The sequence below is a fragment of the Micromys minutus genome, assembly GCF_963924665.1.
Source record: "Micromys minutus genome assembly, chromosome: 1".
Taxonomy (NCBI): Eukaryota; Metazoa; Chordata; class Mammalia; order Rodentia; family Muridae; genus Micromys; species Micromys minutus.
The window spans coordinates 130,408,710-130,422,310 of NC_137969.1; the positions used below are offsets into that span (position 1 = coordinate 130,408,710).

The 13,601-nt window shown below is 40.0% G+C and overlaps 2 protein-coding genes across 10 annotated transcripts in view; one reads left to right on the forward strand and one right to left on the reverse strand.

Moving 5' to 3' along the window:
• The window catches only part of FIP1L1 (factor interacting with PAPOLA and CPSF1), a 55,931-nt gene extending 46,178 nt beyond the window's left edge, over positions 1-9,753 (forward strand). For all 8 annotated transcript variants that reach the window (XM_080927645.1, XM_080927646.1, XM_080927649.1 and 5 more), the window contains 5 exons: positions 943-997; positions 2,071-2,126; positions 5,621-5,840; positions 8,883-9,020; positions 9,530-9,753. In XM_080927645.1, the coding sequence (XP_080783771.1) occupies positions 943-997; positions 2,071-2,126; positions 5,621-5,840; positions 8,883-9,020; positions 9,530-9,677 (617 nt within the window). In that variant the 3' untranslated portion in view covers positions 9,678-9,753. The remainder of the gene's footprint in view (positions 1-942; positions 998-2,070; positions 2,127-5,620; positions 5,841-8,882; positions 9,021-9,529) is intronic.
• A 1,167-nt stretch (positions 9,754-10,920) lies between these two features.
• The window catches only part of LNX1 (ligand of numb-protein X 1), a 101,485-nt gene continuing 98,804 nt past the window's right edge, over positions 10,921-13,601 (reverse strand). For both annotated transcript variants that reach the window (XM_080927626.1, XM_080927627.1), the window contains 2 exons: positions 11,420-11,578; positions 10,921-11,059 (listed from right to left, as the gene is read on the reverse strand). In XM_080927626.1, the coding sequence (XP_080783752.1) occupies positions 10,924-11,059; positions 11,420-11,578 (295 nt within the window). In that variant the 3' untranslated portion in view covers positions 10,921-10,923. The remainder of the gene's footprint in view (positions 11,060-11,419; positions 11,579-13,601) is intronic.

Sequence of the window (13,601 nt, forward strand, 5' to 3'; positions counted from 1 at the left end):
GCTCTGCGAAGAATGAGAGAACTGGGATGCATGTCCCCAGAGAATACTGAGAGGCGGCATTACGTCGTCAGGAAAGTGGCCAATGGGTAGAAGGTAGCACAGTAATGGACTTGTCTCCATCAGGCAGAGGGTTTAAACTGTTGAATTTGATGCATTTGCTAATAGTGCAGGTTGTTAAAACCTGGAAAAAAATAGGTCTCTTGAGTTGTGGAACTGTGAAGTCTTGCTTGGGCTGTGGTGCTGTGTCATACTCTGAAAGGACGGAGGAGACTGCATGCTGAGTGAGGCCCCTCTTAGCCGTGTTGCTCTGTGGGATTTCATGTAGTGACTGTTCATGAGAGCGCTTACTGCATAAGACAAAGGTACAGATTATTTGCCTCCAGACTAATCCAAAAATTTCATGATGTGCTTTGCTTTGTAAAGTAGTGTGCTGGGTTGTGTTATTTAAAGAACATTTCATGGCAGATGTTCTTGCTATGAACACATATATTTGCTGGCTAGATTTTATTTACAAATTACATGCTTTAAAGAAATTTCTATAAATCTGAAACTCAAAATATTTTTAAAGGAGGTAAATGCTATTTTATTTGTATTTCTTCAAAACAATGTGATGGCAACACTGCTGCTGTATATCTTATGTGGAAAAGGTAAGGCATTGAGACTAACTTTCTTAAACACACAAAATGGGCTGTGTGTGGTGCTGAAAATAAGACCGGTGTCCTGACAGTTTGTGCTGTGTGTGTTAGACCAGACTGTTAATTAACAATGTTATTGCTCTAAAAAACTGTTTACAAGTTTCAGCTTTATTTTTTCCTGTTCGTTATGATGTAGAGAAGCACGTTTGTGTCCTCAGAGAATATTAGTGATATTCAGCAACTGTGTTTCACTCCTAATATTACATATGCATCCTGTTAATATCTTGTCTTTGGTTGAATGTTTCAGGTTTCCCCCCTCCACCAGGCGCTCCGCCTCCATCTCTTATACCAACCATAGAAAGGTAAAGCAGTGTGAAACTCTAGTTGTCGATCATTGACAGCCTTGCAGCAGAACCTTACAAATGTGTCTTTGCTTGTGTTTTCTATAGTCATAGCACCTGTCCATGCATAAATTTAATCTGTGTTAATTACTTTTATGGAGCTGTAGCCTAATATCAAAACAGGGAAAAGAATGTTAGAAATTATTAGTTATGAATTTTTACCTATTGGAAAGGGGAGAGAACAGTTGTTACTGTGCCGTAATAAAAAGAAAAGCTGTTTGCTTCCTGCTACCCCGCTGCATCCCTGCTTCCTATGGACCCACCAAGCTGTCCCCTAAGGCAGTGACCTTAGTTTCTCATATCTTGTACTCCCCTGTACTGAAGAATATTCCTCCCACAGTAGTAGTATTGTGTTTAACCCCCTTAGAATCTCACGTCAGTGTTGCTAGTGTACTGTCTCTGTCAACTTCATTGTGGGGATTAGAGCAGTGCGTATCTCAGCAAGCAGAACTCGCTAGTAAATAGGAACTGTTCCACTATGTCACTTGAGTAGAGATCATCTAAAAAGTAATAGTCAGATTACGTAAAAGCAAAAGGAGACATGGCTCACGTAGTGTGTTGGCATCAAGCCATCCATGTAGTTTTCAGAGTGCTGCTTCAGGATGCAAACTGTTAGAGGTGAGGATGTAGTTTCGTTGCATTCTTGTTACATATACACTTGTTTCTCACTCAGAATGCTCTATCTAGAGTACTAATTAATCATGGTTTATAACTAACTTAGAGCCATTAAAACCAATTTTTTTTTTAAGATTAAGTTTTAAACCTCAAACATTTCTTTAGTCTCAGATTTTCCCTGTCTCACTAAGCAAACTGAAATTGGTTGCATGAATTATGCTGAACAGTACGAGCAATTAGGTATTAGGTCTGAGGCTTTTGAGGTATAAAAATCCACGTTATCATATTAAAAAATAACAAGACCGTGTAACAGATTTTCAGACTTAAATTTTGCCTTTGCTCTCTTTCTGTCTCCACCGAAGTAGTAATAAGATTGAGTCCACATTTGCATGAGATATAAGGATACTTTTTCTTCACAGTGGCCATTCTTCTGGTTACGACAGCCGTTCTGCACGAGCATTTCCTTATGGCAACGGTAAGTTACCACCCAGACCCACTGTGAAGCAGCAACGTACATCTTGGTAAAGAAATAGAAACGAGTTTTCATGGGTTAAGTTAGCAGAGTAACTAAGAAACAGCAGTTGAAAGAATTAAGTCTGTACATCTGTCAGACTGCTTCAGAAAATATACTTTATGTATCAGTTGATGCTTTTTAAAAAGTGTGGCACAACAGGTTTTGAGAATTCAGCTTTTTCTGAAGCTGTTTAGGATTTATCCCAGTCTCAGTGTTCATGAGTCCTGGCTTCCAGGTAACCTTAGTTTTTTGTTTGTTTGTTTGTTAATATATAAGCTATGTGTATGTCACCTTCATCTACCCCCACTGCCTTCCTTTTTTCTTTTTTTTTCTTTTTTTTTTTTTTTTTTTAACTTTTAACAACTTTATGTACACCAAAGGCTTCTGGTGCTCCTTTATTTGCTTTGAAATGTGGTAAGTCATAATGGTTGTCCTTATTCAGTTCATTGGTCAGTAGGGAGATAGCCAGTGACTAGACAGAAAAGTTACCTCCTAACTCAGTGGAGCAGTGGGTGACAGTGTCTGCTGTGCACAGGTGTGGGTGGGGACAGGAAGCTCAGGAACTGCAGGTGTGTGGCCTGACCCTAGAGAGCTTGTGCTCACACCGGCAGCATCGGTTTCCAGACTAGCACAGTAAAGCAAACATGATGAGACCCAGTACACAAGGCTTTTTATTTCCCCAGCGTAGGAAAGTAATGTTCGTTTATAAATGTTCAGGAATGTGTTTTGAGGAGCATGTGGCCCTTAATTTTCAAAATATTTTGTTGGTTTTGTTGCTAAAAAATGCTAGTGAGGACTTGAGCCCTTCAGTGAGCAGTCTTGTGTGTGGTGGTTTGCTGGCCACTAGGAGTAGCCGTGGCAATATCTTACGTTATAGTGGATTCTCATTGTTTGAGAAGGGTTTCCAGCAACACTGTGACGCTGCTTGAATGACTTTCTGTGGAGTCCGGCCTGTCCTAGAGTGCCACTGCTTCGGGAACCACACTCTTGCCATCCTCCTTTCTGCAGGTTCTTTCTCCACTGAGGTCCTAAGTCCCTGCAAGGGACAGTGACCCTGTGGATGGGTGGAAGAACAAACCTGTACAGTTGTTAGGTGGAACCCCTCCTAAAGACAGACAGCAAGAGAAAAACATCAAGAGCGTGTTTCACTGTGTGATATGGAAGACAGAGAGGCTTACACCAAAGACTGTAAATGAGAGATCCAAAACTACCGTCGAATGTCTGTTCCTAAATCGACATCTGTCTCCCCCTTGGAAGGTTCAGACAGCACTGCAGGAGATAGAGTGCAATGCTGTAAAAGCTGTCTGCCTTCTAAGTATGACATGGCCATTGCACTAACACAGGAACTTTGATCAAAGCAAATAACTGGGCCCATCCGCATTTCACAAGAGGCCCCACCTTTCCCCAAGGGTATGTATGCAGCTGGTTTAGGGAGAGGCATTTCATAGACATCAGTAAATTGTCCACTTGCCTGTGTGCCTTTAAATAATATCCCATCCATGCTCCTGTAAAAAATTCTGAACTCATTGGTTCTAATTGACCAGATTAGTGACTCAAGCTGTGGTTCTGTGATAGAATGTATAGCAACAATAAAGAAAAGAGCTGGCAGTGGCTCTCCAGGCCAATGATCTCCCATGATCAATTCCCATTCTTAGTAAAGAGAGCAAGAGATGTACCTGAGCCTTTGTGGATTTGATGATTTATCTCATCATCATTCTTGGGACCTGTGTTTCAGAGTAGCACGTTCTGGTCTCCCTACAGCATGAATCTGGAGGTGGACATTATGATGTCCTGTTTCCTCCGTTGAAGGCAGAAGAAATATTAATGGACTTAAAAGGCATTTCTGTGCTAGAATCTATGTGCTTAGTCATTAAACTGAAAATAAAACATCCCCCTGTGGCTGTGGCACCTTGAGGCACCTGTCCTCTTCTTGCCAAGTGTCCCAGTATTAGCCACCATTTTCACAATTTCCACCATCTCCAACAGGGTACAAGCGCCCTCCCTCTTTGTACCCCTGTAGCAGTACAAAGTAATTGTTGAATCATGGGTTCTGTGGTTGCTTGTGCTTGGATCTTGGGTCCAGCTTATCTTAGGTAACCGTGGATGAATTCAGATGTTTTCCTCATGTAAACTGGAGCTAGAGTTGAAGTTTAGCACAGCACCTACAATCTGTAAGCGTTCCCTAAGCATCACTCATTGGGTCTGTTTGGGTTTTACCTTTTTATGACATTCATCGGGAGTTCCTGTCACTCTGTCCCATGTGTTGGCTTCAGTGCAGGTGAAGCAGTGACTAGCCCATATCAGAAAGTCATTCCTGAGAGCACTGACCCAGCCGTGTAGAATTGTTTCTAAATGGCTAATTAAGAACTCAACTTTTTCTCAGAGAGCATGAGATTGGTTTTACTATTGGGAAGCAGAAATAGTAACACTCACTCGTCTGTATAGCTCCCAACTTTCCTCCCAGGTACAAGCCTTTAATTAATTAAAAGTGAATTGTACAAAGTAGGGAAGGAAGGGGAAGAGAAAGAGAGGAAAAGACAGCACAGCTTCTTTGCTCTTCTGTTTTACCTTCATTTTGTTTGTTTTAGAATGCATAATTCATCCTCATGCCCCTGAGCCACATAAAATAATAACTTTTCTGGGTCTGATCTGAAGACTGCTTATGAAATGACACCTAGTTTAAAAATATATTTTTCCAGGAATATTAGGAGACAAACTTTTTTTTAAATCATTTTGGCTTACAGATTTAAAGGTTTGCAACCATAACTTAGACAAACCTATGATTCTTAAGCTTTGTGTGCTTAATGAAGCCATACAATTCACCTGATGGCCAGGACAGAAATGAGTGCAAGAAGATTTATGACCCACAGTCCTCCTGGAGAGCATTACCCAAAGTCCTCCTTATTACCCAAAGCTTCATAATAGGCCCAGTTTCTGTATGTCTGTCTGTGTATCAAACACAAGCATCCTTGGTGACCAAGAAAAACAGAAGAGTAGTCAAATCCCCTGGAACTGGAGTTAAGATGGTTGTGAGCTGAGAATCAAACCTGGGTCCTTTGGAATAGTAGTCAATGCTCAGAACCCCTTCATCTTCATGAAACCGTTCTTCTCAAATCCTTTCCCCATGTGTTTTATATCATGTACTCAAGTATTCAGAATATGGATTTATAAAAGAATATGGTTTTATAAAAGACAATACACACACCACACACATACGTGTTTTGCTTACATGTATATCTATGCACCATGTGCATGTATGCAGTGCCCTATACCAGGTGTCATCTGATTCCCCTGGAACTGGAATCATAGTTGTGAGCTGCCCTGTGGGTACTGGAGAATGAACAGTGTCTTGTTTCTGGTGTTGATATTGGAAAGTTTGTGGTTTCTTATTCATGGTAAAGCCAGTATGATGCCGAGTACCATAACCTTTGCTTTTAATGTGCTTTCTTCTTTAGTTGCCTTTCCCCACCTTACCAGTTCCGCTCCTTCATGGCCTAGCCTTGTGGACACCACCAAGCAGTGGGACTATTATGCACGGAGAGAAAAAGATCGAGATCGAGACCGAGAGAGAGACCGAGACAGAGAAAGGGAGCGAGACCGGGACAGAGAAAGGGAGCGCACCCGGGAGCGGGAACGGGAGCGTGACCACAGCCCCACCCCAAGTGTCTTCAACAGGTTCGTTAGGTGTGCGGGAGCTGAGCACACTTCATTTTTACTCAGTTTTTATTCAATGGGAAATGAATTCCAGTTCACTGGGAAAGAAATACTTAAGGTATGGTTAGAAAAGCCATTTTGAATTTATCTTTCTGTTCTTGGGGATTCGAAGTACTGTAAGCAGCAATTTTCAAACCGTGTTGTTCATGTGGCTCTTAAAGGAATTTTATGTCTTGTCACCTAAACATAATTTCTTAATGATTGGTTATGGTTAGGCAGCATGGAAAACTGAGTACCAGCTGAGCCATGCTCTCTCCTGCTACTCTCCATCCTGTTTCTTAGGTACAAGCTTAATAGTTGGTAATTCATATACATTCCTAATAAATGTTATTTTAAAATAAAACTGCAACTTTAAATATGTATTGTGAGTTAAAAATACTGAAATACTGAGTGGCCTACCTATTTTTTAATGGTTAATTCATGTGAATGACATTTTGAGTCCTCTTCTAAGCCAGAAATAGTGCTGTATCCTAAAATGCATAAATACTCATACATTGTCTTTACACATTAAATTCATAGTACTTTTAAGCTGACTCAGTCCAAGAGTGTATGACAAAGAACTAGAAAGAATTATGAAAATACCTCTTCTCCCACCCAGTTTGCTTATGACTTAGCACATAGTAGGTATTTAATACAATATTTTATTGTTCAAATAGGTAAATGACGGTATGGCACATTCATGTAAATTGGACATACAGTGCTGGTCACAGCCACCGAAGTGCACAGTTCCTCTTAAGTTCAAGGGCAGGATTTTTTTCAGGAAGTTGATTAGTTTCTAATGTGGTTACAATGTACCTTTGAAGTAGCATATTGTCTATAAAATGTATGTGTCATGGTGAAGGATCTTAGTGCACGCAAAGGGGCTCCTGGGTTTCTGCTGAGTTGGGAAATGTCAGTGGTTAAACAGTGCTTTAATTTTCAGGCTGCTGAGTTTTAGGGCATTACTTAAGTTTGAAGAAAAGCTTAAAGCCAGAAAAACAAAAGGTAGAGGAATTCTGTGTTCTGACTTGTCCTAGGAAAACTGCTGGAAATACACATGGGAAATAAGTCTGTCTGTTTCTCAAGACTGACAAAAAAATATTCTAAAAGCAAAACATATATAGTACGTGTTGCATTACAAATTACAGGGTCACTGTTTTGAAAATTAGAGAGCAGTTTAACATCTGTTTTTAAGGCAGTTTAATTGAGGGCCAGAACGAAGGCTATAGGATGTTAGAAATGTGCTTTAATGAGTTCCAGGCCTGGAGCAACCTCTGCTCTGTGGCGTGTATCAGAAAGGGATGGAAGCTGCTGCTATTTTCATGAAGGGCCAACTCCCCAACGGCCTGGTGTTCATGCCTGCAGCATTTGAGAGCCCCAAGAATTGCCTCTAGGGAAAAGGGGGGCTGCACATGATAGCATTGTGAAGTAACTGGCCTTGGTTATTTTATGAAAGCTTAGTTGGAGTCATTACAAAGAAAACCTTATTTGTTGATGGAGTTAATTGTAATATTTATTTGTCACTGTACTGGTTTGTTTTACCTTGGAGAGAATTTTTAGAAGCCCAGAAACCTTTATAGGAGTCGGTCTACTTCTGAAAATGTAAGCACTAAATTTCTTGAAATTTCCATTTATGTATTATGTGCTGTGTGCACATGCTCGTCCCATAGCACCCTTTAGAGCTCAGCAGACAAATGGAAACTGGGGATCAAAGTTAGGTTGTCAGGCTTGGCAGCAAGTACCTTTCCCCAACTGAGCTATCCCAGCAGGCCAAGAATTCTACTTACTGATAGCTTACTCTCACACCGGGCACTTCATAAACATTACTGTTGGTTTCATGGAAAGCTTGGAAAAGGTTGTCAGTTACAGATGAGAAACCTTGAGATTTAGAGGCGTGAAGCTTCAGCATCCCCAGTGGCACACATGGGCTTAGTGTGTGCTGTGTATTCATGTACATGCTGCTACTCTGTGCTGCCTGTCAATGACATGCTCCTTAGGAAAAACATGGCTGTATCCATACATGTGCATGTGTGTACTAAAACATGCTTTCATGAAACATTTTACAGTCTTAATATATTCCAGTCATTATTTGGGCAGCAGTGTGTTCTGGTATTTAATCTCACTACTGTCTACACCTTTTGCTAGGTGGTCACAGGCTGGTTCGTTCTTCTGTACAGCTTACTCCTCTGAGCCTCTTGTTCCCAGCAGATTCTTGAGCATCTTGTTGCTGCATACAAATTCCTAATTATTTTTATTGAACATATTTTTTAAATATAAAGCTTTTGACAGTATTCCAAAAGATGGTTATTTTAAATAACAGAATTGTCTGATACTGGCTTTTAAAGTCTTGACTTTCGGGTCAAATACAAAAAGAAAAAAGCCAGGCATAGTAGTACATGTATATAATCACTAGAAAATAGAGCTGTAATTTGTATCCACGCACTGAAGTCTTTAGCCTTGTCTTTAACATACACAGCAGGAGGGGACAGAAGTGGCTAGATGTCCAGGTGGTGTGGCTCTCTTTCCTTTGAGGTTATTCCACTTGGTGGAAGTTTTTCTATTTCTGTTAGTAAGAAGCAAACACTTAAAAAAGGTTTTAACCTCTTTTGTCTTCCTTCTACTGTAGAAGCCATTGTGAGCCACATAAGATTCTTGAAATCTTAACTACATGGCCAGTCCTTTGCAGATAAGACTTTTCTCCATATATCTGAGATATATAAATACATATAATTATAAAATGAGAGCAAAAAGAAATATTTGTTAAGATTTAAATCAACTGCAGGTCCCTTTTTTTTTCCAGAAATAAATGCTATGTAATATGAGACCTCCGTCATTAAAACAGATGTAACAGGATGCTATTATTTTAGTGCACTGCCTTCTTTAGTTAGTCAGGTATCTCACTGATCTGTGACTTGGTCCAGCAAACACAAGGGAACATTCTGGCTTCTGCTGGGCTTCAGAAGTTCTTCCTTTCCAGTCAGCTAAGTTACAGTCCTGGTGTCAGCATCTGCGCTTCCGTTGCAGTGATGAAGAGAGGTACAGATACAGGGAGTATGCGGAGAGAGGCTATGAGCGCCACAGAGCCAGTCGGGAGAAGGAAGAGCGGCACAGAGAACGGCGCCACAGAGAGAAGGAAGAAACGAGGCACAAGTCCTCTCGCAGGTTTGTTCCTTAGCAGTGACCCAGCTCCAGAGAGCTAACTGTAGACTGTTCCTAACTGGAAGACCAAGAGCAACCTGGTGTAGCTCCTTCCTGTGAGCATCAAAGACAATTTCTAAATCTGACAAGGTTGCATTTCTTTTAAAATCTTCCATTTAGCATGGGATAAAAATGAAGTATCTCAGTGGTTTTTGTTTGTTTTACATTATCTATTTGATAGAGGGGAATTTGGGCATATGACTCAATCTTTATAATAAAATATTAAAATGCTGTTTGGCTTAAAGGAAAAAATGTGGGCCTGTGGTTTTAAAACAAATTAGAATCAGTTTTAATGTCCATTGTGTCCGAAAATTCATCCTTTAAAATAGTATTCCTGTTCCAGTTGTAAAGACTTTCTGAAAAAGACTTGCATGAAGTCTTTAGAACAAAGTAATGGTACTGAAGACCTGGACAGTGTGGGTGAAGGTGACCGATTTCATCCCCATTGTTAAACACAGTTCCTTCTCCTGCAGCAACAGTAGACGTCGTCATGAAAGTGAAGAAGGGGACAGTCACAGAAGACATAAGCACAAAAAGTCAAAAAGAAGCAAAGAAGGAAAAGAGGCTGGCAGTGAGCCGGTCCCCGAGCAGGAGAGCACCGAAGCCGCCCCTGCTGAGTAGGCTCCACCTCTTCTGTACGTCAGTCCCAGAAATAGATACTGTAAATCTCCTTATTTTTCTGGATAATGTTTAAGAAATATACCTTTGATCTTGTTCTGTTAGAATGAAACGTTAACTTTTTCTTTTCCAAAATAAAAGTGTGCATTTTTTTTTGTGTTAAGTTAAAAATCTTTGTCTTGTAATATTTAAAGAATAAAAGACAGAAATTACTTTATAGCTAAGAAAGTAATGTGAATAAGTCAGCAGGGGATTTAGAGCTAAGGCCGGCCATGTGTGCACAGTGTGGTGTAGGTCGGACTCACCTTGACTGGCTTTCTATTTAGTGGGATCCTACTGCAAAAGAGGTGCTGCGCTGCAGGAACTCCCTTGAAGTGAACCAGGCTTCGTCTTCCTGCTCTGACACTCTTGCGTGTTTAAGAACTTGGACCATTGTTGATATCACAGTTTTTGATAGCAGGTTTCAGTGCTCTGAATTTGGGTCCATAGTAACTAAATGGACTATTTGTATATCTAAATTTATAAATGGTATGAGGCGTGTGGGTGGCCTCTATGGTGTAACTTGTGTGCTTCCCAGCAGGCACATGAACTTGACTGGCACAGCATCAGACCACTTCATGGCCATCTGTTTGAGCAAGGGTCAAGGTGCTTTGGCTGCTGTTAACATGTTTTCCAAGGCTCAGTGGTAGTGTAGAACATGAAATATTTTTTATTTTAAGAATATTAAGAATAAAAACAAACTCAGTCATTTCTTACTAAAACCAGAACACAAGCTTACAATCTGGACTAACCCCAAGAGGGTTACAGAGCAGTGGGGGCCTGGGCACATGGTGTGGAAGAGGGTGAGGCAGTCAGAGCCTAGTAAGAGGACTGCTGTCACTTAGAAGGTATTCATTTCTTGTTTAACTCCTCTGCCATTATCCATTGTGCCCACAGTGTGCTCTGTCTTCAGTTCCACTTATACCAGAATTGTAATTGACTTGAATTAAGCATGGCATACAAACCATATACGTTTTTATGGACTTTTTATTGAATTAAAAAAATATAAACTTAAAAGATTTGGAGTGATAAGAAATCCTCCACACCAAGTAAAAATTATCATTAGGTTTTATTTTTGAGAACATTCTCTGAGGTGTAACTTGTTTTCATAAGTCATACTTTTTCTGACATTTTTTTACAATATACTCTTTAAATATAAAAATTGACAAGATAAATACAATTTTACCTAGCCTGTGACCCATCATTGATTTTATAAAAAAGTACCAGGCCAAGAGGCAATGGTGAGAGTGATTCTCCCTTTAAGTTCTTTAAGCATCCTTGCCAAGCAAGCGTGTGTCATACCCGACGTACTTCTACCGTTGACAGCGAGAAGAATGTCACCACATCTAAAGAAAACACAGCATTGTGATTAGAACTACTTCATGACTGAAGATCCTCAAAGTGGACTTGGGTGGCCTTAGAGTTTGCCATATTTGTCCATTTTAATTCTGACCTGATTTTCCCTCTTCCTATAACTTCTCCTAGCCCCACTCAGCTTAAGTCAGAAGGTATTGTGGTATATAGGAAATTGCAGGGTGGGACCAAAGCTGGTTAGTTTTGGATTTATTGCTACCTATTACACTCACGTTTTAATTCCTCACTCTTTAGGAAAGTATAATCTATTATGCTCTCTTCCAAGTGGGGCCAAGTTTTTACATGTAGAAAACAAATACTTGAATATTATTGTTTTGCTAAGTAATCATTACCTAATTCTTCCATCGTTGTATGCGGGCGTTCCTTCGACGATGGATTTGATAAAGAAAGGTTTATTACCACTGTGTTCTTCATAACCTCCCACAATGCAGAAGCCCAGGCTGCCAGCTGTGTTCCTTCGTAGTATCACATCTTTACAGCTAGACAAGTACCTGAAATAGAATGTAGTTAGTGCATGTACACTTGGGTGTGCTAGTTGTGACTTCTCTCATTCTTTTTGGGGGGATACTTTTGTATTTGACCGCTCCTTTCCATAACCAAATACCCTTTCAACCAAAGGACTTAGAATTATGTTCTATTCATGTCTCTGCTGAGAAAAATGGCCCCATTTTTTTGGTTAAGACCACAGTAATGCATGAGCCAAAAGTTGGATGTGTCTAAATACTTCTAATGATAACCCACAGTGGAACATTGTGAGGGAATATATTTTTAATGTACTTGGGCTTACATAATTTGTAAATAAGACAAACATTCTCTAAATTAGCGATTAATTGCAAGGACAATAATTTTGACTTATGCTAATGAACTTCGTTAAGTTGTAGACTTTCTATTGACCCTTGGAAAATACTGTTTTATACTCACACAAACTTAGCGAAGACTATAGTCAAAGTGAATGGAAACTGGGCCAAAACTAGTGAAGGGTTGTTGTAGGAGGACAATGGCATGGCTGAAGCAGAGCGTGCCGAGGGGAGGGAGGAGCACAGCTGTCCTGAGAACCAGTACTGTCTCCAACTCGGATAGTTGCGAAGCATTACAGGAGACAGTGTGTCAGAAGATGGGGGTCGCTCTAGAAGCCCCTGTCTACCACATGTGTATCTGTGGTCTAGGAATTGCTTTTGACTGGAAGATAGTGTTTTTATGTTGATAGAAATGAAGATGTTTTGTTTATAGACTGTACCTTAAAATAATCAGTTGCTTTTTGATAATCAATAAAAATGATCTTGTGAAATGTGCAGTGAAGTTTGGTCATTACACTGATTGCTGACCTTTCTCGTCATTTAACAATTGTGATGGCTATGCTTGGTTGCAACTTGATTGCATCTGGAAGTGACTAAAATTCAAGTGTCTGGGTTCACCTTTGAGGGATACTTTTTTCTCAATTATTTGAAGTGGGAAGACCCACTTTTATTTAATACAGATCTTATGTAGAGGTAGGAGGATCTACCTTTAATCTGGGCCATGCTTCTGGCAGCTTATATAAGGACATGAAAAGGAAAGCTTGCTCTCTGTTTGCCTGCTTGATCTTGCTCTCCTTGCAAGTCCATTCCTTCACCGGCATTAGAGACTACTTTGGGATTCCAGCATATACTGAAGACCATCTGAGATGCCAGCCTCATGGACTGAGCAAATACTGGATTCTTGGACCTTTCATTGGTAGACAGCCATTGCTGAACCACATAGCCTTTAAACCATTCTAATAAATCAATATATATATATATATATATATAAAATATTCATTCTCTCAGTTCGCTAGAGAACCCTGACTAATACAATAGCCTTTTTCATACTATTCCTTTCATTTGAATTAAAAAAGCCCATTTTTTGTTTTAGAGGCATTGACATACTCATCATGTACAAGATTTTCGTTGAAATGATAAACATAAATTTTACTTAGTGAAAACTCATTTCTGCTCTTAAGTACTTGTCTTAAATCCCATAAACCTGTGAGTAGCATGCACATCCTATATGAGCTGTGATGTACGAGATGCCACACTGTTCAGTTCTAATTTATCTGACTAAAAGCATCACATTCCCACCTTGGTTGACACGTGCCCCCCCCCCCATTTTTGGTAGGAAAGTAGCAATTAACTGATTCCTGGGGTGTGATCCACTCCAGCCATAACACTTCAGAACATATAAATACATAACTCAGTATATAGAGCAGGCTCTGAAACTGAAATGTTTCTCGGTCTTTGGACCATTGGGGTTTTTTTTTTGGGGGGGGGGGGTTGTTTTCTTTCTCAGTAAGTATTTCTGTGGGCCCTATTTGACCAAATATTTTATGTTGAACAACTGTAAACACAACTATCTAAAATTATGTATGTTTCCTAACTCTTCATAGTGAAAAAGGCATTGGCTTAGGTCAAGTTTTAGATGTTTGAATATGTAACTGTGCTCTTGATCTTGGAGAATGTCAGCAGTATGCAAAATCCTCCCGTAGCATCCATTCTAGAC